The 27939-nt window shown below is 43.3% G+C and overlaps 1 protein-coding gene across 2 annotated transcripts in view; it reads right to left on the reverse strand.

Annotated features, from left to right (window-relative positions):
• FAM3B (FAM3 metabolism regulating signaling molecule B) overlaps positions 1–27939 on the reverse strand; it is a 101590-nt gene that overhangs the window by 16846 nt on the left and 56805 nt on the right. For both annotated transcript variants that reach the window (XM_073617222.1, XM_073617221.1), the window contains 3 exons: positions 6582–6705; positions 3671–3729; positions 1624–1674 (listed from right to left, as the gene is read on the reverse strand). In XM_073617222.1, coding sequence (XP_073473323.1) covers positions 1624–1674; positions 3671–3729; positions 6582–6705 — 234 coding nt within the window. The remainder of the gene's footprint in view (positions 1–1623; positions 1675–3670; positions 3730–6581; positions 6706–27939) is intronic.

Genomic DNA, 27939 nt, shown 5'->3' on the forward strand with positions numbered 1-27939 from the left:
ATCCCCTATTTTGTAGATGCTGTAACTTTTACGCAAACCAATCTATATACGCTTATTGCGATTTTTTTTTTTACCAAAAATATGTAGAAGAATACTAATACTAATACTGGCCAAGGATTGGCCAGTATTAGACGCTGCCAACTTGTCCTAAATAGAAAAAGTGACAGTATCCCTTTGAAACTGGACTCCAGTGGACCCAGTTCACCTTCACAGAGAGATACCAGGATCTGCTGGTATCTACCTCAACGTGACTGGATCGATGTGGACCTGGGGAGGATATAAGAGGGTCCCCGTCCCCCCCCCCTTTTTTTTTTTTAATATATGTCCCCACTCTACCCCCCCTTTGCTTTTTCTTTCTCTTACCTTCTCTGACATATACATCAAATCCCCTTCTGATGGGATTTGGGATTCCCTATCCTGTCTGTTACAATTGTTATAGTATCCATCTGCCCCTACTTACCTTGTGATTATAATGCTGTGGGTCCTCCTTTAGTTGGCAAAGCCACATCTCTTTCTAGTTTCATATTATTTTGCTATCAGTTTTACAGATTGCCCCCTTTTATGGAGTAATCTATCAGGTTTCTTGGATTACTTGTCATTTCTATGTTTGACCCGATGTAAATTAACATATGCTAACCATTTGCCTACTGGGCACTTTTACCCCCTTCCTGCCCAGGCAAAATTTTCTGCTTCCAGCGCCGTCACACTTTGAATGACAATTGCGCGGTCATGCGACACTGTACCCATATAAATGTTTAATCTTTTTTTTTTTTTTCACACAAATAGTGCTTTTTTTAATTTGGTTGTATTTAATCACCACTAGCAGTTTTTATTTGCTAAATTAATGAAAAAAAGACTGAAAATTAAAAAAAAGAAAAAAAAAAACTCCTGCCCGCAGCTCCTCAGGACCAGCGCGGTGTCCAAAAAAAAAAAAAAAAAAAACTCGAATCGTGATATGAGTTTTTTTTGTTTTTTTTTTTTTTAAATCGCAGATTTTTTTTTTTTTTGAGAAAAATCGCCCAGCTCACAAAAAGTTATTACTGTGAATACCCACGATCCCCATTGCTATACATATACGCTGTTACCTTACAGCTGTAAGGTAAGAGACCACCTTACACCGAAGTGTGTTGCATAGAAGAGGACAAGTCACTTTGCACATTGTGTTTTTGCACAACTTTTTTTTTGCATAGAAGAGGACCAAGTCACTTTATACATTATATTTGTACAAAGTTGTAGAGGGAATCCAGCACATGGCTTCACTGCCCCTCCACCAAACTGTTATTCATTTATTTATCTATATTGGATTGTATCACATTGCTACCTCTAGCACTCAGTACTTTATGGATGGTTTATTTCCACTGTGATTGTTTTTATTGCATTATATTGTTTATGTAGCACATAGTCACTTTTGTTTCAGTAATCTGGTTTTGGTTATTTATCTCACATAATAGAGCAGCACCATCTATTGTATATTATTGTATTCTGCGGTTATGGACTGACCATTTCGGTGTTTGCAGCAGTTAAATAGTTATTTGTTTAGTAGCGTGGGAATACGTATTTATTTTATCACCTTCCTCCCCCATTTATACACCACAAACAGATCCAACAAACCCATGAACTCACCTCCGTCGTACATGTCAAATGTCTTGGTGTCGATAACTTTCATGGTGCTAGCTGAAAAGAAAGATGCAGAAGGTAGTCAATGGTAAACATACATATGCAAAGGGAAGGGGGGGTTCCATATTTTACAAGGACAGAAATATAAGCGCAGCCATTGCTTTCTTGTTTTTTACGGTATGTCCTGATCCCTACTTTGTGACTCAAACCAAGCATGTGCATATTGGATACAACATGGCACAACAAAGGTTTACAGATACTCACCTGTTTCAAGGGTATCTCCCTATTCCTCAGAGCTGAATGTCTACTGTACCTTATGTTCTTATATACATTAAATGTATCAGAGCTAAAGCCACTAGCTCCACCTCTATATATTATAAATAAAAAAAAAAAATGATAATAAATATACACATACATATATATATAAAAATCATAATAAATAAAAAAAAAAAAAAATAATAATATATTAAAAAAATAATATATTATATATATATATATATATATTTTATTTATTATCATTTTTTTTTTATTTATAATACATAGAGGTGGAGCTAGTGGCTTTATTTATATATTTATTTGCACCTGATGGGATCGGGTCTGATGCGACACATACGGTGGTGGATCCCTTACGGTGTTTTTTTCTTAATTAGGATATCAGTGGGAATATCATCCAATTTTTTTTTTTTTGTTTAAAGAGGACTGCTATTGGGCTTTTGTTTTGTTTTTCTCTTTATGACATTTTAATTTTATTATCTTTTATATTTTCTATATTTTCTTTGCACATGCAATATTATATATATTCAATCATCATATTTGTGTATTGAACACAATGATTAGGTATTGTTATTGCACTATTGCGAATTTTAATATACCGTATTTATCGGCGTATAACACGCACAGGCGTATAACACGCACATTCATTTTAAGAGGGAAGTTTCAGGAAAAAAACTTAAAATTTGAAATAAGGAACTTTGAAGCAAAATAAGGGTCAGTGCCCATCTGCAGCCTCACCATTACCATCAATGCAGCCTGATCAATGCCCATCTGCAGCCTCGCCAATGCCATCAATGCAGCAGCCTTACCATTACCATCAATGCAACAGCCTCACCATTGCCATCAGTGCAACAGCCTCACCATTGCCAACAATGCAGCCTGATCGATGCCCATCTGCAGCCTAGAGGGGAGCGGGACGAGCGCCGACATATTACATACAGTGAGAATCTCCTATGATAGACAGTGGTCCAAAGGCGGCCCAAGAGACGGGACTTCCTATTATAGAGGCCACCAAGTAAACAGGAGATTCTCACTGTATGTAATCTGACGGCGCTCGTCCCGCCCCCACCCTGTCCCCTCCGAGGCAGCTAAAATTGAAGTATTGGCGTATAACACGCACACGATATTTGCACCTGATTTTCATGGTGAAAAAGTGAGTGTTATACGCCAATAAATACAGTATATGCACTTTGGGTTATAGATTTCATTTTCACTGGTTTTGATATTTATGGTTGTAAAGTAGCAGTATTGGTTGCAATTTTTCTTTGCTATTTGGAGCGCGGGAGATCACTATTACATACATAATATAAATTTATTAAAATTGTGTTAAAAAATCCTGCTTGCTGCATTTTTGGTCCGGAAAAAAAAAACAAAAAAAAAAACAAAAAAAAAAACGCATCTCCCCGTTGAAATGCATTGAAAATGCAGCAAGAATGCATCAAAAAATGCACCCATATTGCATTTTTGATGCATCTTTTGAGTCACATGACCTATGAAACACACATCATAAGAATGTTAAAAATCACAGCAAAATCGTAGCAAAATCACGGTAAAATCGCAGGTGTTTGACAGCCATTATCAGCACCCTTTTTTTCCTTTTGGCACAACGCTGAAAACCCTGTTTTCAGGGTTTTTCAGGGTTTTCGGTCACCGATAAATTTCGGTGCCCGAAATTTCGGTGCATCAATAAATTCAGGTCATAGTTCTCCAACTTTAATCAATGCACTTCTTACAATTGACAGTTGCTGGGTCATTATTTCTCTACAATAGACAAACTTACGGTTGACGATGACGAAGTTGAACCCTCTATCCCCGGTCTTCTTAGGCCCACCTAGTAATCTGAGCGACAAAATCAAAGAACAAAATTACTATTTAGCAACATTTTCATTAAGGATCTGGAAAATGATATGATTTGTACACAGAGAAAAAAAAAAAAAAAAAACACAGTACCGATCCCACTGCTCCCTCACTAGCTCTGAGACTGTACCCATCACCATGTCTCCAAAACTGAAGGGCCCATTCACACCAATGGGTGCGTGTTATGGTCCACATACACCGATCACCCATAACATTATGACCACCCACCATAACTTCTCAAGGTACAGATTCCACTAGACCTCTGAAGGTATTCTCTGGTATCTGGCACCAAGCCATCAGCAACAGATCCTTTAAGTCCTGTAGGTTGTGAGGTGGGGCCTCTGTGGATGAGACTTTTTTTTTCCAGCACAACCCATAGATGCTCAATTGGATTAACCATTTGATCTCTGAAAGATTTACCCCCTTCATAACCAGGCCAATTTTTGCCATATGGCACTGCGTTACTTTAACTGTTGCACGGTAATGCAACTCAATGTATTTGATCACCTCTGCGGTTTTTATTTTTTGCGCCATTAACAAAATTTTAAACAATTTAAAAAAAATATATAATATATATATCCGTGAATTGTGAAAAACTGCAAATTTTGGATGTGGTCAAAAAGTGCTTATAAAATGCCCATTTTTTTATAGTTTAACCTCTTGCCGACCAGTGCACGATAATATACGTTGGCACAATGACACAGCTGCGCAAATGGGCGTACAGGTACGTCCCCTTTAGGAGGCGGCATTGTGGGCGCACGCAGCCCGCCGCGTGCTCAGTGACGTGCCCGCGGGTCCCACAGACTCAGTGTCCACCGGTGTCCCGCGATTGTGTCACGGAGCGGCAGAACGGGGAGATGCCTATGTAAACAAGACATTTCCCCATTCTGCCTAGAGACATGACAGAGATCACTGCTCCTTGTCGTCGGGAGCAGTGATCTCTGTCATGTCCTAGGTAGCCCATCCCCCCTACAGTTAGAATCACTCCCTAGGACACACTTAACCCCTTGATCGCCCCTTAGTGTTTAACCTCTTCCCCACCAGTGTCATTTATACATTTTTATAGCACTGATCGATGCATTAATGCCAATGGTCCCAAAATAGTGTCAAAAGTGTCCAATGTGTTCACCATAATGTTGCAGTCACGAAGGAAAAAAAAAAAAAAAAAAAAAAAAAAAATCGCAGATCGCAGCCATTACTAATAAAAAAAAATTAATAATAAAAATGCCATAAATCAAATCTGTCCCCTATTTTGCAGACGCTATAACTTTTGTGCAAACCAATCAATATACGCTTATTGCGATTTTTTTTTTTACCAAAAATAATGTAGAAGAATACACATCGGCCTAAACTGAGGGAAATTTTTTTTAATATATTTTTTTGGGGATATTTATTATAGCAAAAAGTAAAAAAATATTGCTTTTTTTTCAAAATAGTCGCTTTTTTTGTTTATAGCGCAAAAAATAAAAACCGCAGAGGTGATCAAATACCACCAAAAGAAAGCTCTATTTGTGGGAAAAAAAGGACGTCAATTTTGTTTGGGTGCCACGTCGCACGACCGCGCAATTGTCAGTTAAAGCGACGCAGTGCCGAATTGCAAAAAGTGCTCTGGTCAAGAAGGGGGTAAATTCTTCCGGGCTGAAGTGGTTAAACCCTAAATACGCACCAATATATAGTGCCATGAAAAAAAAGGCATGAAAAAATTTGCAGAGGATATTTGCAGTTTCTGCGAAATTGCGGGGGTTTCCGTGAACAATTATTAGTTCGATCCTAAGGAAAAATCCACGACTGAGGCCACGAACTCTGAACCGCAACTTTGCGGTGGTCAACTGTATAATGATTGGTTTGTGCAAAACTATGGGATATTTTTATTCATTTATTTAACTAGTTATGGTGGAACTGCGATATCGCAGCGGACAGAAGTGACACTTTTTGGGGACCAGTGACACCAATACAGTGATCAAACTACAAACTATGGGATATTCTATTTATGGAATTAATTTTTTTTTTTTTTTTTACTAGTGGCACCGGCGGCGTTCGGCGGCTTATAGCGGGACTGCAATATTGTAGTGACAAATTAGACACCTGACACTTTTGGGGACCAGTGACACTAATGCCCCGTACACACGGTCGGACATTGATCGGACATTCCTACAACAAAATCCATGGATTTTTTCAGACGGATGTTGGCTCAAACTTGTCTTGCATACACACGGTCACACAAAGTTGGCAGAATTTCCGAACGTCAACAACGCGGTGACGTACAACACGTGCGATAAGCCAAGAAAAATTAAAGTTCAATAGCCAGTGCGGCTCTTCTGCTTGATTTCGAGCATGCGTGGGAACTTTATACGTCGGAATTGCGTACACGCGATTGGAATTTGCGAGAATGGATTTTGTGGTTCGGAAAATATGAGAACCAGATCTCAAATTTTGTGCGACGGAAATTCCGATGGAAACTGTCCGATGGAGCCTACACACAGTCGGAATTTCCGACAACAAGCTCCGATCGCACATTTTACGTCGGAAAGTCCGACCGTGTGTACGTGGCATAATACAGTGATCAGTGCTAAAAAATAAATAAATATGCACTGTCACTATACTAATGACACTGGCAGGGAAGGGGTTAACAATAAGGGCGATCAAAGGGTTAGCTGACTGCTTCCTTATCTTTTGTGAAGGCTGACAGCTAGGAGCGCGCACCTGTGTGTGCTTCCAGCTGTGAAATGACCAACGTAGATCAGGCCTATCCATTATAAGAAGAAGAGCAAAAAAAAAAAATAGTTGTTGAGATGATATAAAATTTTAATTGACGTGATCTGAGCCACACTTACATCTCATCTTCCAGACATATCACGGGTAAGATGGACTTTGCACCACCACATCGTATACTGTACACGACCTCGTTTGGTTGGCATTTCCTCCACACGGCGCACTTCTGTTTCACCGGCAGCGGGGCTGGCAGACAAAAAAAAAAGTGAAGTCAAAGCCTTACAAGAAAACGAATAATGAAATGTTAAAGTAGAACTATAGCCAAAACTTTTTTTCCCCATTTTGGATAGAGTAAGGTAGGGGTATAACTTATAACCCCTGTCAGTTTTTTTTTTTTTAGCTATCCGTGTCCCATTGGGGATATTTTCCTTCACTTCCTGTCTCATACAGGGGTTCTAATCCCTCTCCACTCTATCCAAAACTTTAAAAAAATATATATATTAAAGTTTTGGATAGAGTGGAGAGGGAATAGAACTCCTGTCAGTTCTTATTTTATTGCTGTCTGTGCCTCCATTAGGGAGAGTCACTCTCTCTATTTGTCCTGTTTCACCATTATCATTGAACGTGAAAGTAAAAGAAAATCTCAACTTTTTGGGTTGTCCCCAGAAAAGTAAGAGGGGAAATCTTCCAATGGGGACACTAGTTCTGGGGACCTGGGGGTCCCCAAGGAATTCCCTTTCACTTCCTGTTTTTGGCTATGAGACAGGAAGTGAAGGGAAATCAATAGGACACAGATCGCTAAAAAAAAAAATTGATAGATAGATAGATTATAATAATAATAAATAATAAAAATTGTCTTTAGTTATACTTTAAAAAAAAAAAAGCAGACCAAGCATCAGACAGGTTTTTCCTGATACATACATACATGCTATGTTACACTTGCAGCTATTCACACTTCTCACAGAGGTCACAAAGCTCCTCATGACAGGGGCTTTGTCTGATTTTCTCTCCAGAAGGACAGCGCCATCTTTGATCAGACATCATCCAGTGACATGATCTACTTCCTGGACTGAGGTGTTAGTTCGGACGTGGCCGTGTCATGTGACCCCTAAGCGGCTTTCACAAAGGTCTGACACAGATGGGCCTCTGCTGCAGCCTGGTGGCTTATTTTATTTATTTCAGGTACTTATATAGCGCCGTCAATTTACGCAGCGCTTTTACATATACATTATACATTCACATCAGTCCCTACCCTCAAGGAGCTTACAATCTAAGGTCCCTAACTCACATTCATACATACTAGGGACAATTTAGACAGGATCCAATTAACCTACCAGCATGTCTTTGGAGTGTGGGAGGAAACCGGAGTACCCGGAGGAAACCCACGCAGACACAGGGAGAACATGCAAACTCCAGGCAGGTAGTGTCGTGGTCGGGATTCGAACCAGCGACCCTTCTTACTGCTAGGCGAGAGTGCTACCCACTACACCACTGTGACTTGCTACAAAGAGTAAGGAAAGGGATGGTCGGCACTCAGGATGACATCCAAAAAAATAGAATTTCTACAGTGGGGAAAATAGTTACAACCTTCCCACATACATGACTAAGGACTAACGCACAAAATGCGTAGGCTGTTTTTATAGCATTGTACATGTTTACAGTGGAGAAAATAATGATTTGATCCCCTGCAGATTCTATAAGTTTGTCCACTTACAAGGAAATGAAGGGTCTATAATTCTTATCATAGGTGTATTTTAAATGATAGAGACAGAATATCAACCAAAGATCCAGAAAAAACACATGATACAAATGTTATAAATTGAGTTGCCGTTCAGTGAGTAAAATAAGTATTTGATCCCCTACCAACCAACAATAATTCTGGCTCCCACAGACTGGCTACAGTATGAACTCATATGGTACACAGATTAGTCCTGTCTATTTAAGAAGGTGTTCCCAACGACAACTTGTTATGTGTATAAAAAAGACACCACAGAATCTCTTCCATTCAAACCTCACCATCATGGGTAAGACCAAAGAGCTGTCAAAGGACGTCAGGGACAAGATTGTAGACCTGCACAAGGCTGGAATGGGCTACAAGACCATCAGCAAGAAGCTTGGTGAGAAGGAGACAACTGTTGGAGCAATGGAAGAAATACAAAATAACCATCAATCGCCCTCGGTCTGGAGCTCCATGCAAGATTTCACCTCATGGGGTAAAGATGATCATGAGAAAAGTGAGGGATCAGCCCAGATCTACACAGGAGGAGCTTGTGAATGATCTCAAAGCAGTTGGGACCACAGTCATCAAACAAACCATTGGTAATACGCCACCATGGATTGAAATCCTGCAGTGCCAACAAGGTCCCCCTCCTCAAGAAGGTACATGTACAGGCCTGTCTGAAGTTTACTAATGAACATCTGAATGATTCAGAGAAGGACTGGGAGAAAGTGCTGTGGTCAGATGAGACCAAAATTGAGCTTGTTGGCATTAACTCAACTCACCGTGTTTGGAGGAAGAGAAATGCTGACAATGACCCTAAGAACACCATCCCTACAGTCAAGCACAGAGGTGAAAACATGATGCTTTGGGGCAGTTTCTCTGCTACAGATACAGGCCGACTTTGCCGCATTGAGGGACCAATGGACGGGGGCCTTGTATTGTAAAATCTTGGATGAGAACCTTCTTCCCTCAGCCAGAACACTGAAGATGGGTCATGGATGGGTCTTCCAGCATGACAATGACCCAAAACATACCGCCCCAGGCAAAAAAAAAAAAAGTGGCTCAAGAAGAAGCACATTAAGGCTATGGAGTGGCCTAGCCAGTCTCCAGACCTTAATCCTATAGAAACTTTATGGAGGGAGCTGAAACTTCAAGTTGTCAAGCGGCAGCCAAGAAATCTTAAGGATTTAGAGAAGATCAGTAAAGAAGAGAGGACCAAAATCCCTCCTGAGATGTGTGCACTCCTGGTCATCAACTACAAGAAGCGTCTGACCTCTGTGCTCACCAACCAGGGTTTCTCCACCAAGTTCTAAACTATGTTTTGCTTGGGGATCAAATACTTATTTAACTTACTGAACTGTAACTCAATTTATAACATTTGTATTATTTGTTTTTTCTGGATTCTTGGTTGATATGCTGTCTCTATCATTTCACCTATGATAAAAAAAATTAAGGTCCCTTCATTTCTTTGTAAGTGGGGAAAATTACAAAATCTGCAGGGGATCAAATAATGATTTTCTCCACTGTAAACATGTACAATGCTATAGAAATAGCCTACGCATTGCGGACGTTAGTCCTTAGTCATGTATGTGGGAAGGTTGTAGCGCCTATACATCCGTTTTCCCTTGCTACAAAGTTACAATATTGCAGTCTGCCTGCAGCAGATGAAGCTGTATATTGCTGATATGTTCCTGCTGAACCATGTACTTGTATGAGAAACTATCCTGTACTCTTTGAATTGCTTCCCTTGTGTGAAATCCCTGGTGTTCCTGTCAGTCCCTCTGCTTTCCTATTAAAAACTGACCACACTAGGCAGGAGAGCACACCCTGATCTGTTCCCTAGCTGTGCTGGGAACTCAGTGTGCTCTGCTTGCTCTCCTCCAATGATGAGACTTGTCCTGACACCCCCCACTCTGCACAGCAATTCACTCGGAAGATCAGTGTGCTGTTGTTTCTCCTCCCCCAGCTCTTATGCAGTGGAGAACAGACGGAATGTGATCATTTATAAATAAGGGAAAAGATTTATAATGTGCTTTTTTTTCTTCATATGTATACACTAATGTTTTGCCTTTCATTTCTATTTTAAACTTAATGGGTTGTTTTACAAGATGAGGGTTTACAAACACTTAACGGCGGTTTCACATTGCCGCACCGCAGTTTTGAGTGCACCGTAGTGTTCAAAAACAAATAAAAGGGGTAAGTACAGCGCTGCGCTAAAAAAAAGGGGGAATACTAGAATAGCAGCTAACACACCCGTAGACTCAGGGTAAAAGTAATAACCATAAAAAATGAAGAAGTGTAGCGCTATAAGCTCAATGAATATAAACAGTGAATAAATATATCACAATAATATGAGGAACGAATATCCATATGTAGTTAGTCTACAAAACTACTAAGTGAAACCAGTAGTAGGATTCGTGTGTGGAGCGCGGCGGCGCCGCTGCGCTCACACCTAATATACAGAGACACTGAAAGCGAGGCTTGGTTTCCGGACGGACGAGCCGGACCAATGCCTACCATATATTCTATCATAATTTCAGACTACTAACAAATCCTGGGGAATAACATTTTAGGATTTTGTTCTCACAGGGTATACATGCCTGATTATTAATATTATAACCCTGGTGGGGGTCCCCCTCAACACATGGGGCGACAGCCGAATATGTATACTCCCAAAAACCAACAAAGGGGAAGAGGACATCATTCCAGGGGTAGAGGTGGAAATAGGGGGGACCATCATGGTTATGATAATTACCAATATCACGAACGGGAGAACTATCATCGGGGCTCCCCAGATCGATACCGTGATTCCCCCCATCACCCATATTATCCTAATTCATCGCATTACAGACACCCCCCAGTCTCCACATACAACAGATATTCCCCTTTACGTGATCATTACAATGAGAATGTCTGTCCGTTCCCCAATGCTGGGTACGACCCATCCCCCTACAAACAACCTTACCCTGACTCGCGGACCACTCGGGGTTTTCGCGAGGACACTCAGAACAAAAAAAAAGGGCCGGAAACAAGAGAGGGTCCCGAGGAGGGAGGAGGGTCCAGAGACAAAAAAAGAAAAAGAATTTAACATGTCAGGGGGTATTTAATGAGATGAGAAGAGTGTTTTGAACAAAGGTCTCAAATTTGCCCCCCCCCCCCGCAAACTTAATAAATTTGACACGTTTATCGATATTCAAAAGTTCATTAGAAAAATCAATGTCCAAAGATATATCATCTCGAACCCTACCAGAAATGTAGCCAGGGCGGCAACGTCCGGCACGGTGCATTCTGGCTTATCCAGTCCCTCCCTTTTCAGTCCCCCAACACAACTTCCACCAACTATCAATCTGTTTAAAGAATTAGTGTTGAGAGACCTAGCGAATATTCCACTTAAGCGCAAATTCTATAATCCTTTACCCACAGTGGGCTTAAAAACTTTATGTGATAACAAAAACTTGGTCATTCGCCCCGCCGACAAAGGTGGTGGCATTGTTTTATTGAATAAATCAGACTACATGGATGAAATGCATCGCATTTAGGAGATCGTGAGACTTATATAGAATTACCTAACAATCCTACACATGAGTATAAAAAGGAATTGAAGAAACTAGTAACTAAAGGTTTTGATTCCTGCATTTTAAATAAAAAGGAGAGATCATTTTTAGTTCCCCTTGCCCCGCGTATTCCAGTTATATATTATTTGCCCAAGGTCCACAAGGACCCCCTTCATCCCCCAGGTCGACCCATAATTAGTGGTATTGACTCGGTTACCTCTAAAATTGGGAAATACATTGATTTTTTTCTCCAGCCATCTGTACTTAAGACGCCGTCCCATTTAAAAGGACACCAAGGACGTGATTAGATTACTATCGAATGTCTCCTATTCTGGTGATCTCATTATGGCCACCGCGGACGTGGCGTCCCTTTATACTTGCATTCCGCACCGTGAGGGTGTGGATGCTGTACAATGCTTTCTTAATAGGGATGCCTCCCTTGCCTCACCCCAGATTAACTTTATTATTGATTTAATTGAGTTTGCAACGCAACACAATTATTTCTGGTTCGATGGCAGATTCTATCGCCAACATAAAGGGGTGGCAATGGGAGCAAAATTTGCTCACAGCCTGGCCAACCTGTTCATGGCCAAGTGGGAGGAGGATGTCATCTATGCCATGGAGAACCCACACCTTCTGTTGTGGGCCCGGTACATAGACGACATCCTCCTCCTGTGGACAGGTAGCCATGATGATTTGGTCGACTTCATTGCGACTTTGAATAACAATGAAAGGGGTATTGCCTTATCTTTTGAGGCTAGTACAACCTCAATTCATTTCTTGGATCTGGTTATTGAAAGAAAGGAATGTGTATTTACATTTAGTACCTATTTTAAATCCACCGATAGAAATGGGTACATACCGACCGATAGTTGTCACCATAGCTCTTGGATCAGATCAGTTCCTAGGAGCCAGTTTTTACGGCTACGTAGGAACTGTACTGAACGTGACACTTTTAATGCTCAGGCCAAGATCTTGAAAGACAGGTTTGTGGAGAAGGGCTACAACCCGTCCGACCTGGATAAGGAGATTGGGAACGCCTGTGAGATGGACCGCCAGTTATTATTGCAGGATAAATCCAAGCAACCAAATGATGAATTCAAATGGTCTTTTCTGATGTCCTACTCCATGCAACATAGGCATGTCTTTGAACATCATTGGGATGTTTTAAAAACAGACAAAGTTTTGGGACCCTTGTTGCCTAAGACCCCTAAGGTGGTTTTTAGGGGTGTTCCATCTCTCAGGAATAAGCTGGCACCCAATGTCATTAACCCACCAAAAAAACACCTTTTTTTCATGACTGGACCGGATTCTATCCCTGTAAAAAATGTTTGGTTTGCCAGTTTAACACCTGTGGTAGAAGGGCAAGTCATAGTTTTTCTTCTACTGTAACTGGCCGCACATATGCGATCAAGCAATTTTGCACTTGTGCCACCACAGGAATAGTGTACCTTCTAACTTGCCCTTGCGGCAAACAATATGTGGGCCGCACTATTAGATCATTTACGATACAAGTTTCAGAGCATATTAACCTCATCAAAGCAGGCAGTACCAAGCATACTGTCCCTAGGCGCTACAGGGAATTCCATGATCGAAATCCTGCAGGCACTCAGTTCCCTATCATAGATAGGTATGTGGCCCCCTGGCGGGGGGGTTCGACTCTTAGGGGTGTCTCCCGTTTGGAGACATACTGGATATACGAGTTGGGGTCCCATTTTCCGCAGGAAATTAACGTTGAATGGGACATCAACTCTTTTATTAACCAGGCTTGGATATTGATATGATCTCTCCTTTGAAATCAAGCAAAGCTACGTGTGATTTAACCAAGCACAAAAACTTTAATATCTAAGCAATATTATTATTTATCACCTTCAGGGATTTTTGACTAATTATATAAACATTTGTATGTGATTTGGGCTGGTTAATGGCTAATTTCTTATAAATGTATGGATGCCCCCCCTTGGCAGTGTCTTTTAGATTTTTGTACATGAGTTTATACTCTGTACCATTGATCGTTGAGATGACGCTCCCCCTTATAAGTTTATTATTTTATATTCATTTTTCAATTTTAATAATTGGAAGTAATCCAAATTTACATATATTTCACCATAACCTCCGTTGCCTCAGCTTTTTTTACTGCTTCCCACCTTTGCTGATACTTTAGGTATTTCCGGCCGGCCCCAAATTGAGGCTTGGTCATGTTTTCCTGGAGTGCAGCGGCGTCCCTTTAGGATAGGCTGGGTGGTAAATTGAAAGTGAGGCTTGGTTGGTGAGCTGGAACCGTTGCCGCTCTCGGGCTATGAGAGCGACGTCAGTGCGTCATAAGGAAGTGAGGTTTGGATTCGTGTGTGGAGCGCGGCGGCGCCGCTGCGCTCACACCTAATACACAGAGACACTGAAAGCGAGGCTTGGTTTCCGGACGGACGAGCCGGACCAATGCCTACCATATATTCTATCATAATTTCAGACTACTAACAAATCCTGGGGAATAACATTTTAGGATTTTGCTCTCACAGGGTATACATGCCTGATTATTAATATTATAACCCTTTATGACCCCTAAACCGGAAATAACGGTCATTCGATGCATTTCCGGGATTCAGACACTCCCAGTGGGGGTCATTACTTGTATATAGAGCGGTGGGGTGAGAGGATTCCACACCCCAGATGACGACTTTGTAGTTGAAACATGTCGGGTGGACCCCTCACGACTGCCGCTATATGATTTTTATGCTGTTTCCTATTTTCGGAAATGTGAGTTTGTTTTTAATTATTTGAATAAATCCAAGTTTAAACGTTATCACGCTATGTGAGTATTTCTACTCCTCGCATGAAATACGAACTATCCGTTTGGCTTATGTTGGAGTGTCTATGGATGTGGAAGCCGTGCTGATATTCCTTTCTGACGTATGGTGATGACATCTGACCAGATATACTGCCTAGACCTGTTGGTCATCAAGCTTTTTTTGACCTGTATGGCGTATGCCATTTCAGGCCATTAAATTCCGGTAAGCCTCCATATTTTCTGGTGATGGTCCCGGCACTGATTTCAATCTTCCGTGCACCCATGGTCCTTCCACCGTCTACTTACCTGCCAGATTGGGTCTAACAATCCACCTGTGCGCCTGGGAGGCATTTGTCCATCATTGCCTATGCACTACCCCCACTTTTGGTTCTTTTCACAATTATTTCACATATTTTATATGGACTATTATGTTTTGAGGTTATTCACTTATCATTTTGAGTGCACCGTAGTGTACCTGTAGTTCCCCATAGACTTCTATTAGATGGCACGTTTTTGTTGCGTTTTCTGAAAGTGCACCAAAAGTCCCGTATGCTGCATCTCTGGTGTCTATGGCCACTTGCCGACTGGCTCATGCCAATATACGCAAAGTGGCACGGGTGCGCAAAATCATAAACCCGTACGTGGCTGTGTCATTGGCAGCTAGCGGGAGCTTGCGCACGGACTCGATGTCCGCTGGTGGCCCGCGATGGCGGCACGGACTGGCAGAACAGGCAGATACCTATGTAAACAAGGCATTTCCCTGTTCTGCCTAGCAACATGACAGATCTACTGCTCCCAGTGATCTCTGTCATGTTCTAGTGAGCCCATCCCCCCTACAGTTAGAACACGCCCAGGGAACACACTTAACCCCTTGATTGTCCCCTAGTGTTTAACCCCTTTCCTGTCTTCCCTGCCAGTGACATTTACACAGTAATCAGTGCATTTTTATAGCACTGATCTCTGTATAAATGACAATGGTCCCAAAATAGTGTCAAAAGTGTCCGAAGTGTCCGCCGCAATATCGCAGTCATGATAAAAATGTCGCAGATCACCACCCTTACTAATAAAAAAAAAAAAAATTGAATAAATGTGCCATAAATCTATCCCCTATTTTGTAGACGTGATAACTTTTGTGCAAACCAATCAATATACGCCTATTTTTTTTTTTACCAAAAATATGTAGAAGAATACAAATCGGCCTAAACTGATTAAGAAATTCGGTTTTTTTTATATATTTTTTAGGAATATTTATTATAGCAAAAAGTAAAAAATATTGCTTTTTTTTCAAAAATGTTCGCTATTTTTTTGTTTATATTGCAAAAAATAAAAACCGCAGAGGTGATCAAATACCACCATAAGAAAGCTCTATTTGTGGGGAAAAAAGGACGTCAATTTTTTGTTAGGGTACAACGTCGCACGACCGCGCAATTGTCAGTTAAATCGATGCAGCGCCGTATCGCAAAAAAGGGCTTGGTCAGGAAGGTGGGTAAATCCTGAAGTGGATAGGAAACCACAAAGTACACTGTGCTGCACCCACGCTGTGGTCGAACCGCAGCGCGGCAGTGTGAAACCGTCCTAGCACTATCATCTTGGGATAGGGAAGGTCGCTTAGCCGGGAGCTCAAGCGTTGCTTATTAACCACTTCAGCCCTGGAAGGTTTTACCCTCTTAATGACCAGGCCATTTTTTGTGACATGGAACGGTGTTGCTTTAACTGACAATTGCGCGGTCGTGCGATGTTGCACCAAAACAAAATTATGTCCTTTTTTCCGCACAAATAGAGTTTTCTTTTGGTGGTATTTGATCACCTCTGCGGTTTTTTTTTGTTTTTTTTTTTTTTTTTTTTATTGGATGTGTTTTATAGCAGAAAGTAAAATATATTGTTTTTTTTTTTCGAAACTGTCACAAAAAAAAAAAAAAAAAAAACAACAATATATTTTACTTTCTGCTATAAAACACATCCAATAAAAAAAAAAAATAATCTAAATTTCTTCCTTGATTTAGGTCAATATGTATTCTGCTACATATTTTTTGTAAAAAAAAAAAAAAATCAGAATAAGCGTATATTGATTGGTTTGCGCAAAAGTTATCGCGTCTACAAAAAAGTAGGGGATAGATTTATGCCATTTATTTATTTACTTTTTACTTGTAATGGCGGCGATTTTTTGGGAACCATTGACAATATTACACGGATCAGTGCAAAAAATACACACTGACATTGTATAAATGACACTGACAGTTACATGATTTTGCCTAATAGCGCCACCTTGCACGCAGTATATATACAGCAGGTGGTCGAGAAGTGGTTAAAAAGGCAGTTTGTTTGAACAACTGCTCTGTTATTGTATATTGTGAGTTGCATGGAATGTGCATATTCATGCAGACGTACAAAATAACTGAACTATCCACACTGTGACCCACGATAAAGGCTCAGTGGCCCCGACTCAGGCTGACAAGCTCCGATGAATTGGAATGCTGCTGACAAGTGTGGGTGCCAGGCTGGGGAAAGGTTCGTCCAGACCCAAAGCATGTTGTAGGAATAGGAAGAGATAACCCGGGCCGCCGCACCCCTTGCCAGGCCCGAGTGGTTAGCAGGGAAAAGCAGCCTCAACTCGATTCATCCAGGCCACGCCGCCAACATGTTTCGTCCCGGGGGCCTAATCACGTTTAAGCCCTGTGGTTGGGCGAAACATGTTGGGGCATGGCCTGGATGAATTTAAAAAAACTATTAGATAAGAACCTATACTACCACAACATACAGGGATATATACAATGTAATATTAACATAAAAGCGCACACATAGGCTGGAATTGATGGTCTTTTTTTCAGCCTTACCTTCTCTGAGCTGGCCGCTCAGCTGTCAGCTAATTGCCAGCTTCTATCTCTCCACAGTTACTCAGCTGTTGATGATATCCTGCTTGTCAGTCCTGCCTACTTAAGCCGTTCAGCCCAGAGGATCTCTGCCGTCGCCTTGGTCAACATCACAGAGACTATCTCCTGCATTCCTGTTTAAAGGCTTGCTTTGCTGACATCCCTTCTGGCTCCAGATCCTACATGCTGTTCCACTACATTGATCCCTGACTTCTGGCTTGGCTGACTATCCGTTACGGTTACTGAACTTTAGCTATGTTTTGACTACGTTTGTTCTTTTTACTTTTATTATTAAACAAGTGTGATTTAACTGTACTCGGTCTAAGTTCATGGTTTCTGACAGAGACTAATTTTACCTGCTAACCACTCGGGCTGGGCTATCTCTTCCTATTTATACAACTGAAATGTCCACTTTAAGGGCTGGTTCACATTACAAAAATGCCCTCCAGAGCCGTTCTGCATGCATTTTTTTTTTTTTACGTATTTTTGATGTGTTCCAGATGCTTTTTTTCTTGTTTTTTCCCCCCACTGTACCGGGATCCAGTGAGTTTAATGCGTCCCAGTGCATTCTGGTGCGTTTTACTGCATTCCAGTCCAGTGCAGTGCAGGAAAAATGCAACACGTTCTACTTTTTTTCTGGAACTGGAATGTCCTGGTGTGAACTAGGTCATTGGAAACCATATAACCTACTTTCCATGCGTTTTTGATGCAGAAAAAAAAATGTACTGGACTGAATGTGGTGTGATCCAGCCCTAAAGCTATGAATTCGCTTTACTTAGTTGGATAAATAAGAAGCAACAAAAGGGTTTAAAACAGTATTAAGGTGGATGTAAAACCCTTACATACCACTTTTACCTACAGATAAGCCTATAATAAGACTTACCTGTAGGTACTGGAAAGATGTCCTAAACCTGCACGGTTTAGAAGATATTTACCATATACGCTTGTGCCGACATCATCAGCGCATGCGCACTGAAGAAAGGGCACGGTTTCTAAAGGGCCCATGCCGTGACCAGTGGCTCACGTGCACATGCACGGCAGTGACGTCATGTGACCCCGGCCAGTCACAGAGCCAGAGTCCACGGCCCCGGAAGAAAGAGAGCTGAAGATGGAAGCGGCCACCAGCGGAGACATCGCTGTCTTTGCTTGCAGGTAAGTGCAACATAATGGGCTAGTATGCCTTGCTTTTACTTTGCAGGGAACAAAAGAGGAAGTAAAACCCATCAGGGTTTACTTCCTCTTTAAACCCAAAAAGCAAACATTTATTACATTGCAGCCCCAATTCTTAGATGTTCTGGCTGCATTAGTTACCTTTTTTTAGGCATTCGTTCTTCTATTTCACCTGGTGATCCAGCCAGAATGTATCAGTTTACATGGATGAGACAAACCATTTACCACTGCCAGAGGTGGTTAAAATAATCAGCTGTTATTTATTCACGTAAAACCTTTATCCCCAAAAGGAAAAAACAACAGCTAAAATGATTATAAAGTGTGAGCTGCTATTATATCTAATGCTCCCCTCTTCTAAGATTGACAATGCTGCTGTCCAAAGGTCCCCCCCTCCCCTGTGCTCATCCATCCAGAGTACAGGCACTCCAATACAGAAGGTGTGTTACTGGCCAGATCACCAGGTGAAAACAGAGAAAAAAAATGAATTTTTAAAAAAAATGAAAATGAATGCAGCCACCACATCTAATGATTGGCAAGTAAGACTTGAATGCCTTTCTTATTTGAAGGAAATACCTTCACATCCCTATCCTGTCATTTGTGGCAAATGACAGGATAGGGATATGGTCATGGCAACTATGTTAAAGAAGACGCAGATGGATTCAGCGATCACATGACCAAATGCCTAGGCTTCTGGTCACCTGCTGTGGTGTGAGCCAATGAGAAGAGAGAGACCTGGGAGAGCTGCTGGTTAAATGCACATTGCTGGATCGAGATGAGGCTCAGGTAAATATAAGGAGGCGGGGAGGGGCGCTGCACCAGGAAGGCCAATTTCTTTTGCAGCTTCCTGGGGAGCCACCCTTGCATTCAGGTACTAGTTGTGTCTCCCTACACTGTGTGCATCAATAGAAACACACAGCCCTGTAGCCTAGGATGGCAAGGCACTCCCCTCCTCCTCCTCCCTTTTCCAAGCAAACAGACTGGCTGGAGACTACATTGTTCACTGTTAACCATTTCCTGTGAAGACCAGAAGTTCAGGGAAGCAGCACTAATAGAGCAGGAGACAGGTGCATTGAAAGCTGTAAACTGCGAGCGAGGGGTTAGAAGTTTTAACAAAATGTTTTCTGGGAAATGGTTATTTTACTGTGCTCAATGTATTAGGCTAAAAAACGCAGAGCGTTTTAAATACTACTATAACCACTTAAGGACCGCCTCACGCCGATGTACGTCGGCAAGGCGGCACGGGCAGGCAAAATCACGTACATATACGTGATTTGCCTCCCGCGGGTGGGGGGTCCGATCGGCCCCACCCCGGTGCCCGAGGCAGTCCTGTTATGTCCCCCGGCGATCGGAGGTGAGGGGGAGGCCATCCGTTCGTGGCCCCCCCCTCGCGATCGCCGCCGGCCAATCAGATCACTTCCTTTGCTGCTGTATGCTAAACAGCAGCAAAGGAAATGATGTCATCTCTCCTCGGCTCCGTATTTTCCGTTGCAGCGCCGAGGAGAGAAGACTTCACTGTGAGTGCACAACACTACACACACAGTAGAACATGCCAGGCACACAAAACACCCCGATCCCCCCCCCGATCCCCCCCAATCACCCCCCCCCCTGTCACAAACTGACACCAGCAGTTTTTTGTTTTTTTCTGATTACAGCACTGGTGTCAGTTTGTGACAGTTACAGTGTTGGGACAGTTAGGGTTAGCCCCCTTTAGGTCTAGGGTACCCCCCTAACCCCCCCTAATAAAGTTTTAACCCCTTGATCACCCCCTGTCGCCAGTGTCACTAAGCGATCATTTTTCTGATCGCTGTATTAGTGTCGCTGGTGACGCTAGTTAGTGAGGTAAATATTTAGGTTCACCGTCAGCGTTTTATAGCGACAGGGACCCCCATATACTACCTAATAAATGTTTTAACCCCTTGATTGCCCCCTAGTTAACCCTTTCACCACTGATCACCGTATAACCGTTACGGGTGACGCTGGTTAGTTCGTTTATTTTTTATAGTGTCAGGGAACCCGCCGTTTATTACCGAATAAAGGTTTAGCCCCCCGATCACCCGGCGATGATATGCGCCGCCCCAGGCAGCGTCAGATTAGCGCCAGTACCGCTAACACCCACGCATGCGGCATACGCCTCCCTTAGTGGTATAGTATCTGAACGGATCAATATCTGATCCGATCAGATCAATACTAGCGTCCCCAGCAGTTTAGGGTTCCCAAAAACGCAGTGTTAGCAGGATCAGCCCAGATACCTGCTAGCACCTGCGTTTTGTCCCTCCGCCCGGCCCAGCCCAAGTGCAGTATCGATCGATCACTGTCACTTACAAAACACTAAACGCATAACTGCAGCGTTCGCAGAGTCAGGCCTGATCCCTGCGATCGCTAACAGTTTTTTTGGTAGCATTTTGGTGAACTAGCAAGCACCAGCCCCAGGCAGCGTCAGGTTAGCGCCAGTACCGCTAACACCCACACACGCGCCGTACACCTCCCTTAGTGGTATAGTATCTGAACGGATCAATATCTGATCCGATCAGATCAATACTAGCGTCCCCAGCAGTTTAGGGTTCCCAAAAACGCAGTGTTAGCAGGATCAGCCCAGATACCTGCTAGCACCTGCGTTTTGCCCCTCCGCCCGGCCCAGCCCACCCAAGTGCAGTATCGATCGATCGCTGTCACTTACAAAACACTAAACACATAACTGCAGCGTTCGCAGAGTCAGGCCTGATCCCTGCGATCGCTAACAGTTTTTTTGAAAGCTTTTTATTGAACTGGCAAGCACCAGCGGCCTAGTACACCCCGGTCGTAGTCAAACCAGCACTGCAGTAACACTTGGTGACGTGGCGAGTCCCATAAGTGCAGTTCAAGCTGGTGAGGTGGCAAGCACAAGTAGTGTCCCGCTGCCACCAAAAAGACAAACACAGGCCCATCGTGCCCATAATGCCCTTCCTGCTGCATTCGCCAATCCTAATTGGGAACCACCACTTCTGCAGCGCCCGTACTTCCCCCATTCACATCCCCAACCAAATGCAGTCAGCTGCATGAGAGGCATTTTCTTTACGTCCTCCTGAGTACCCCTACCCAACGAACCCCCCCAAAAAAGATGTCGTGTCTGCAGCAAGCGCGGATATAGGCGTGACACCCGCTATTATTGTCTCTCCTGTCCTGACAATCCTGGTCTTTGCATTGGTGAATGTTTTGAATGCTACCATTCACTAGTTGAGTATTAGCGTAGGGTACAGCATTGCACAGACTAGACACACTTTCACAGGGTCTCCCAAGATGCCATCGCATTTTGAGAGACCCGAACCTGGAACCGGTTACAGTTATAAAAGTTAGTTACAAAAAAAAGTGTAAACAAAAAAAAAAAAAAAAACCACATACAAAAATATAAAATAAAAAAAAATAGTTGTCGTTTTATTGTTCTCTCTCTCTCTATTCTCTCTCTATTGTTCTGCTCTTTTTTACTGTATTCTTTTCTGCAATGTTTTATTGTTAATATGTTTTATCATGTTTGCTTTTCAGGTATGCAATTTTTTATACTTTACCGTTTACTGTGCTTTATTGTTAACCATTTTTTTGTCTTCAGGTACGCCATTCACGACTTTGAGTGGTTATAAGAATGATGCCTGCAGGTTTAGGTATCATCTTGGTATCATTCTTTTCAGCCAGCGGTCGGCTTTCATGTAAAAGCAATCCTAGTGGCTAATTAGCCTCTAGACTGCCTTTACAAGCCGTGGGAGGGAATGCCCCCCCCCCACCGTCTTCCCTGTTTTTCTCTGGCTCTCCTGTCTCAACAGGGAACCTGAGAATGCAGCCGGTGATTCATAGAGCTGATCAGAGACCAGAGTGGCTCCAAACATCTCTATGGCCTAAGAAACCGGAAGCTACGAGCATTTTATGACTTAGATTTCGCCGGATGTAAACAGCGCCATTGGGAAATTGGGGAAGCATTTTATCACACCGATCTTGGTGTGGTCAGATGCTTTGAGGGCAGAGGAGAGATCTAGGGTCTAATAGACCCCAATTTTTTCAAAAAAGAGTACCTGTCACTACCTATTGCTATGATAGGGGATATTTACATTCCCCAAGATAACAATAAAAATGATTAAAAAAAAAAAAAAATGAAAAGGAACAGTTTAAAAATAAGATAAAAAAGCAAAAAAATAATAAAGAAAAAAAAAAAAAAAAAAAAAAAAAAAAAAAGCACCCCTGTCGCCCCCTGCTCTTGCGCTAAGGCGAACGCAAGCGGCGGTCTGTCGTCAAACATAAACAGCAATTGCACCATGCATGTGAGGTATTGCCGCGAAGGTCAGATCGAGGGCAGTAATTTTAGCAGTAGACCTCCTCTGTAAATCTAAAGTGGTAACCTGTAAAGGTTTTTAAAGGCTTTTAAAAATGTATTTATTTTGTTGCCACTGCACATTTGTGCGCAATTGTAAAGCATGTCATGTTTTTGATTTTACTCTTCACTGCCTATCACAGTTTCGGAGGCCATGGAATGCCCAGGTGGCACAAACCCCCCCCAAATGACCCCATTTTGGAAAGTAGACACCCCAAGCTATTTGCTGAGAGGTATAGTGAGTATTTTGCAGACCTCACTTTTTGTCACAAAGTTTTGAAAATTGAAAAAAGAAAAAAAAAAAAAAAAATGTTTTTTCTTGTCTTTCTTCATTTTCAAAAACAAATGAGAGCTGCAAAATACTCACCATGCCTCTCAGCAAATAGCTTGGGGTGTCTACTTTCCAAAATGGAGTCATTTGGGGGGGTTTTGTGCCACCTGGGCATTCCATGGCCTCCGAAACGGTGATAGGCAGTGAGGAGTAAAATCAAAAATTCACGCCCTTAAAAACGCTGAAGGCGGTGATTGGTTTTCGGGGCCCCGTATGTGGCTAGGCTCCCAAAAAGTCCCAAACATGTGGTATCACCATACTCAGGAGAAGCAGCTAAATGTATTTTGGGGTGCAATTCCACATATGCCCATGGCCTGTGTGAGCAATATATCATTTAGTGACAACTTTGTGCAAAAAAAAAAAAAAAAAAGTGTCACTTTCCCGCAACTTGTGTCAAAATATAAAATATTCCATGGACTCAATATGCCTCTCAACAAATAGCTTGGGGTGTCTACTTTCCAAAATGGGGTCATTTGGGGGGGGGGTTTGTGGGAGGGGGAGGGGGCCAGAGCAAATAGAGGGGGGAGGGAGGCTAGAGCAGAACGGAGGGGGGAGGGGGGCAGAACAAAACAGGGAGGGGGGGCAGAACAAAAAGGGGGGAGGGCAGAGCAAAAGGAGAGGGGGGGCAGAGCAAAAGGAGAGAGGCCAGAGCAAAAGGAGAGAGGCCAGAGCAAACAGAAGGAAGGCCAGAGCAAAAAGGAGGGTGGGGGGGGGCAGAGTGCAGAGCAAAAAGGGGGGGCAGAGTAAAAGGAGGGGGGGGGCAGAAGATTAAAAAAAGAGGAGGGGAGGAAGTGCAGAGCAAAAAGGGGGGCAGAGTAAAAGGAGGGGGGGCAGAAGATTAAAAAAAGAGGAGGGGAGGAAGTGCAGAGCAAAAAGGGGGGCAGAGTAAAAGGAGGGGGTAGGGGAAGATTAAAAGGTGGGGGGGCAGAGCAAAAGGGGGGGCAGATCAAAAAGCGGGGGGTGCAGAGCAAACAGAGGGAAGCCAGAGCAAAAAGGAGGGGGGAGGGGGAGGAGAGAGCAAAAGGAGGGAGCCCAAAGCAAAAGGAAAAAAAAAAAAAAAAAAAAGAATCCTTTTCCCCTCCTATACCGGACTAGTCTGGTTTTACAGAATCAGCCTTTAAAAAAAAAAAAAAAAAAAAAAAGAAGAAGAAGGAGTTATATCCTTACCTCCCTCATCAGCACACATCTATTTGCCTTTGTGTTCATATATTTCTGGATTGCAGCCAGTGAGTCCAAGCCAAGATCAACCAGGATGCAGGAAATAACGCAATCACTCAGATCGTTTCTTTATAAAAACAACTGTATATATCGACAGACCATGTAAGGATGGCTAGAAATGTCCCCTAAACACAACACAAAACATCCCTATAATCATATTTATTCTTGATTATTTGTATTATCAATATGGTGTTGGGGCATTCAGACGGTGAGGCAGTCATCTTGGGTGTGTTCAATAGAAGATCATATTGGGGTCGATTCAGGCAGGAGCCTATCAACCTACCAGCATGTATCCCATTGTCCTGCCTGGGATAGAAACTGAGGACCCCGGTGCTGCAATGGTAGAACTGCCAACCACCCGGCCACTGTGCTGCCCAGCGAGTATTTGTTTATTCTGCAACGCGTGACTTTGAATAGTTGAGAAGCACCGGATCGCTCACGCAGCCAAGGAAACCTTTAATGGAGTCTGCTGGATACAACATGCTTCTCCCGACATTACAAATCAAACTACAAGGACTCTTCATATTAAGGAAGACACATTTAACTGCACATATGACATATCCTTAAAGTGAAACTGCAACCAAAAAAGAATGAAAGGGAGTGGAAATCTTCGGTAATTTTCTAAATACATAACCACCTATACAAAGCACACGGGTGTAAAATTATGAAAAAAACAAATTGGTATAACACACTAAACTAAGACCTGGACCCCCCCCCCCCCTTACCCCAGAGGCACAGAAAGGGGGGGACCCTACCTTCCCCCAACAGGGACCCATCACTACAATCACAAGGGTTGTAACCCTCCCCCACTCTTTTTTTTTTTTTTTAAAGGTGTGTGCCCCTTTAAGACAAGGTGGCATTTAAAGCTGTGAACTTTCTTGATCAAAGGATACAGGTGTCAAGGTGTTCCTCATCAGAAAACCATACATGAGTCCAGAGCTGTAAAACTGGTTGTGCCAGCTAAGAACAAAAAGGAAATTGTCTAATTCCACGGTGTCGTGTTAAATGAAGCCAGCGCGGCGAGTTCCAACGACAGCGGAACTGAAAACCCCCAGAGGAATGGCAGAGGAGATGTCACACAAATCTGTCCCTTGGCGATCACCAGGAATCCATAAAAACACAGCAGGCTGCACAGGGCCATGCAAACCGCAGAGCGGCATTTAAAGATGAAGATTGAGCTGCCTATACTTTACCTGCCCTGGTTCTGCCTCATCGACATGCTAATAAAATTATTAACCCCTTGGCACCAGCCATACGCAAAATATGTGGCCTCTCTGCGCCTGGTCCTTAGTGCCGAAGGGTAAGGATAAGGGTATATTTGCGTGAATTGCCCCCAATACACCTGTGCCAAGAGCGTGCGCTGCCCGTTCCTGGCACAGTTACCGCCGCCTTACCGAAAGAGCAATCGGGAGTTTTCGGACCACGTGACCGCCATGGCAGCCAACAACGGCTGTCATTTAATCTTAAGCCGAGCCCCGCCTCCCAGCATCATAAACCTCTTAAAGGGCCGGGAGGCGCCAGCACTACGAAGTTAAATACAATCGGTTTTCATTCCATACCTAAATATCAGACCCAGTAACATCTTCATCGATCGGTGCTTCTCTATGCAACACAGGCAGATCATGGCTGGTGGGAGGAGCTGGCAGGGTGCTCTACAAACTGGAAACGCCTACATGTGATGCTGAGCCCCCCATTAAAGAAATGAAATCCAATGAACAAAAAGGGCAGTCCAGGGACAGCTATTCTGGGCAACGAAAGGGCTAGACAATGCGGTGCGTCCTCCAGCCAGGAAATGAGGCGGGCTCCATACGACTTGCTGCAGCTTCTAATGCACACTGTGAGAGGCTCTTAGTATGCAGTGAGATCAGAGTGAGCAGTTTCAGTACAGGAGACGAGCCTGTACAACTGGACTAGACTTAAAGTGATACTAAACACACACTGTTTAACTTACATTGTCCCTTCTATTGCTGTATATGGATGATGGCACTGTAATTGTTTGAATTAAATAAAAAAAAAATACCGTATTTATCGCGTATAACACGCACTTTGCACCCATTAAAATAGGGGGAAAATCGTGTGTGAATGTTATACTCCGATATAGGCTGCCACCGAGGGGAAGGAGGGGACGAGTGCTGCCGAAATAGAGCCGGTGTCTTGCCGAGAAAGTTCCCTCGGCGGATAAGTTCCCCCCTGTACTGCGCAGGCGCAGCGCCTGCGCAGTACCAACTGCTAGCAGCCGCCGGAGATAGCCGAACGACAAAATCTACAATCAGCTGTACACGGTGCCTGCGCTCTGGGTCCAGGTTCCTTCCCCACCATCCAAGTGAACCTAGAGGGGGAATCTAAAAGAGCCGAGCGAAGCGAGGCCATGCCCGAAGCGTGGCGAGCGAAGCGAGCCCGCGAGGGGCCCCCTTACAGGCACCGTGTACAGCTGATTTCCCCCTATTTATCTTCGGCTATTTCCGCCGGATCCTACTACGCAGGCGCAGCGCCTGCGCAGTAGGGGGGGTCCTTATCCGCCGAGCGGAACTTTCTCGGCAGAACACCAGATCTCCTGTGTACTCAGCTCGGCTCACAGTCACGCTCAGTCCCGCCCCCTGGACATCTCCTAGCATTGATGTCCCGGCATTGGACCAGCGTTATGTCCATCATAGGATCCGGGCCAGGGGGCGGGACTGGGCGTGGCACTGAGCCAAGTACACAGGAGATCCAGGTCTATTTTGGCAGCCCTCATCCCCTCCTTCCCCTCGGTGGCAGCCAATATTTCGGCAAGGCTGCAGATGGACACTGAGCAATGCTGCAGGTGGGCACTGATTAGGCTGCAGATGGGCACTGATTAGGTTACAGATGGGCACAGATCAGGCTGCACTGAAGCTGCAGATGGGCACCAATCAGTCTGCATTGATGCTCACTGACCATTATTTTGCTTCAAAGTGATTTTTTTTTTTTTAAAGTTTTTTTTTTTCCTGAAACTTCCCTCTCAAATTGGGGTGCGTGTTATACGCCGATAAATACGGTAATCACCTTTTTCCTAATTGATATACAGCTGTCACATGACCCATCTCTCTCCCAGCCTGTCTGCAGGGAAACATAAGCAGGAGGAGCTTCTATTCCTCTGCTGCTGGTCACATGTTAAAAAAAAAAGCCTTTGGAATACAGAGTAAAAATAATTAATATCAATAAACTGTTTTAGTTTGTCATACAAATATATAGAATATTGAAATCAAATTTTTATTACTTTTTGGCAATGCCATGGTGTGGGCAGATTTCTGTCAGTCACAAGCTGCATCACGCCCCTCCAGCCTGTGTGTTAGAATAAGAGGGAGGTGAAGCCTGCATTAATCTACATGTAATATCCTGCCCCCCCCCCCGATGTGTTTAGCTGGTTAGTGGGCATGGAGGAGGTGCTTGCTTTGGGGGCTCCTGGCAGGAAAGAGAGGGCAGGAACGCTGATGTGGGACCCCAGAAGAGGAGGAGCTTACAGTTCGGGTCTCCA

The sequence above is a fragment of the Aquarana catesbeiana genome, linkage group LG02, assembly GCF_042186555.1.
Source record: "Aquarana catesbeiana isolate 2022-GZ linkage group LG02, ASM4218655v1, whole genome shotgun sequence".
NCBI classification, from domain to species: domain Eukaryota; kingdom Metazoa; phylum Chordata; class Amphibia; order Anura; family Ranidae; genus Aquarana; species Aquarana catesbeiana.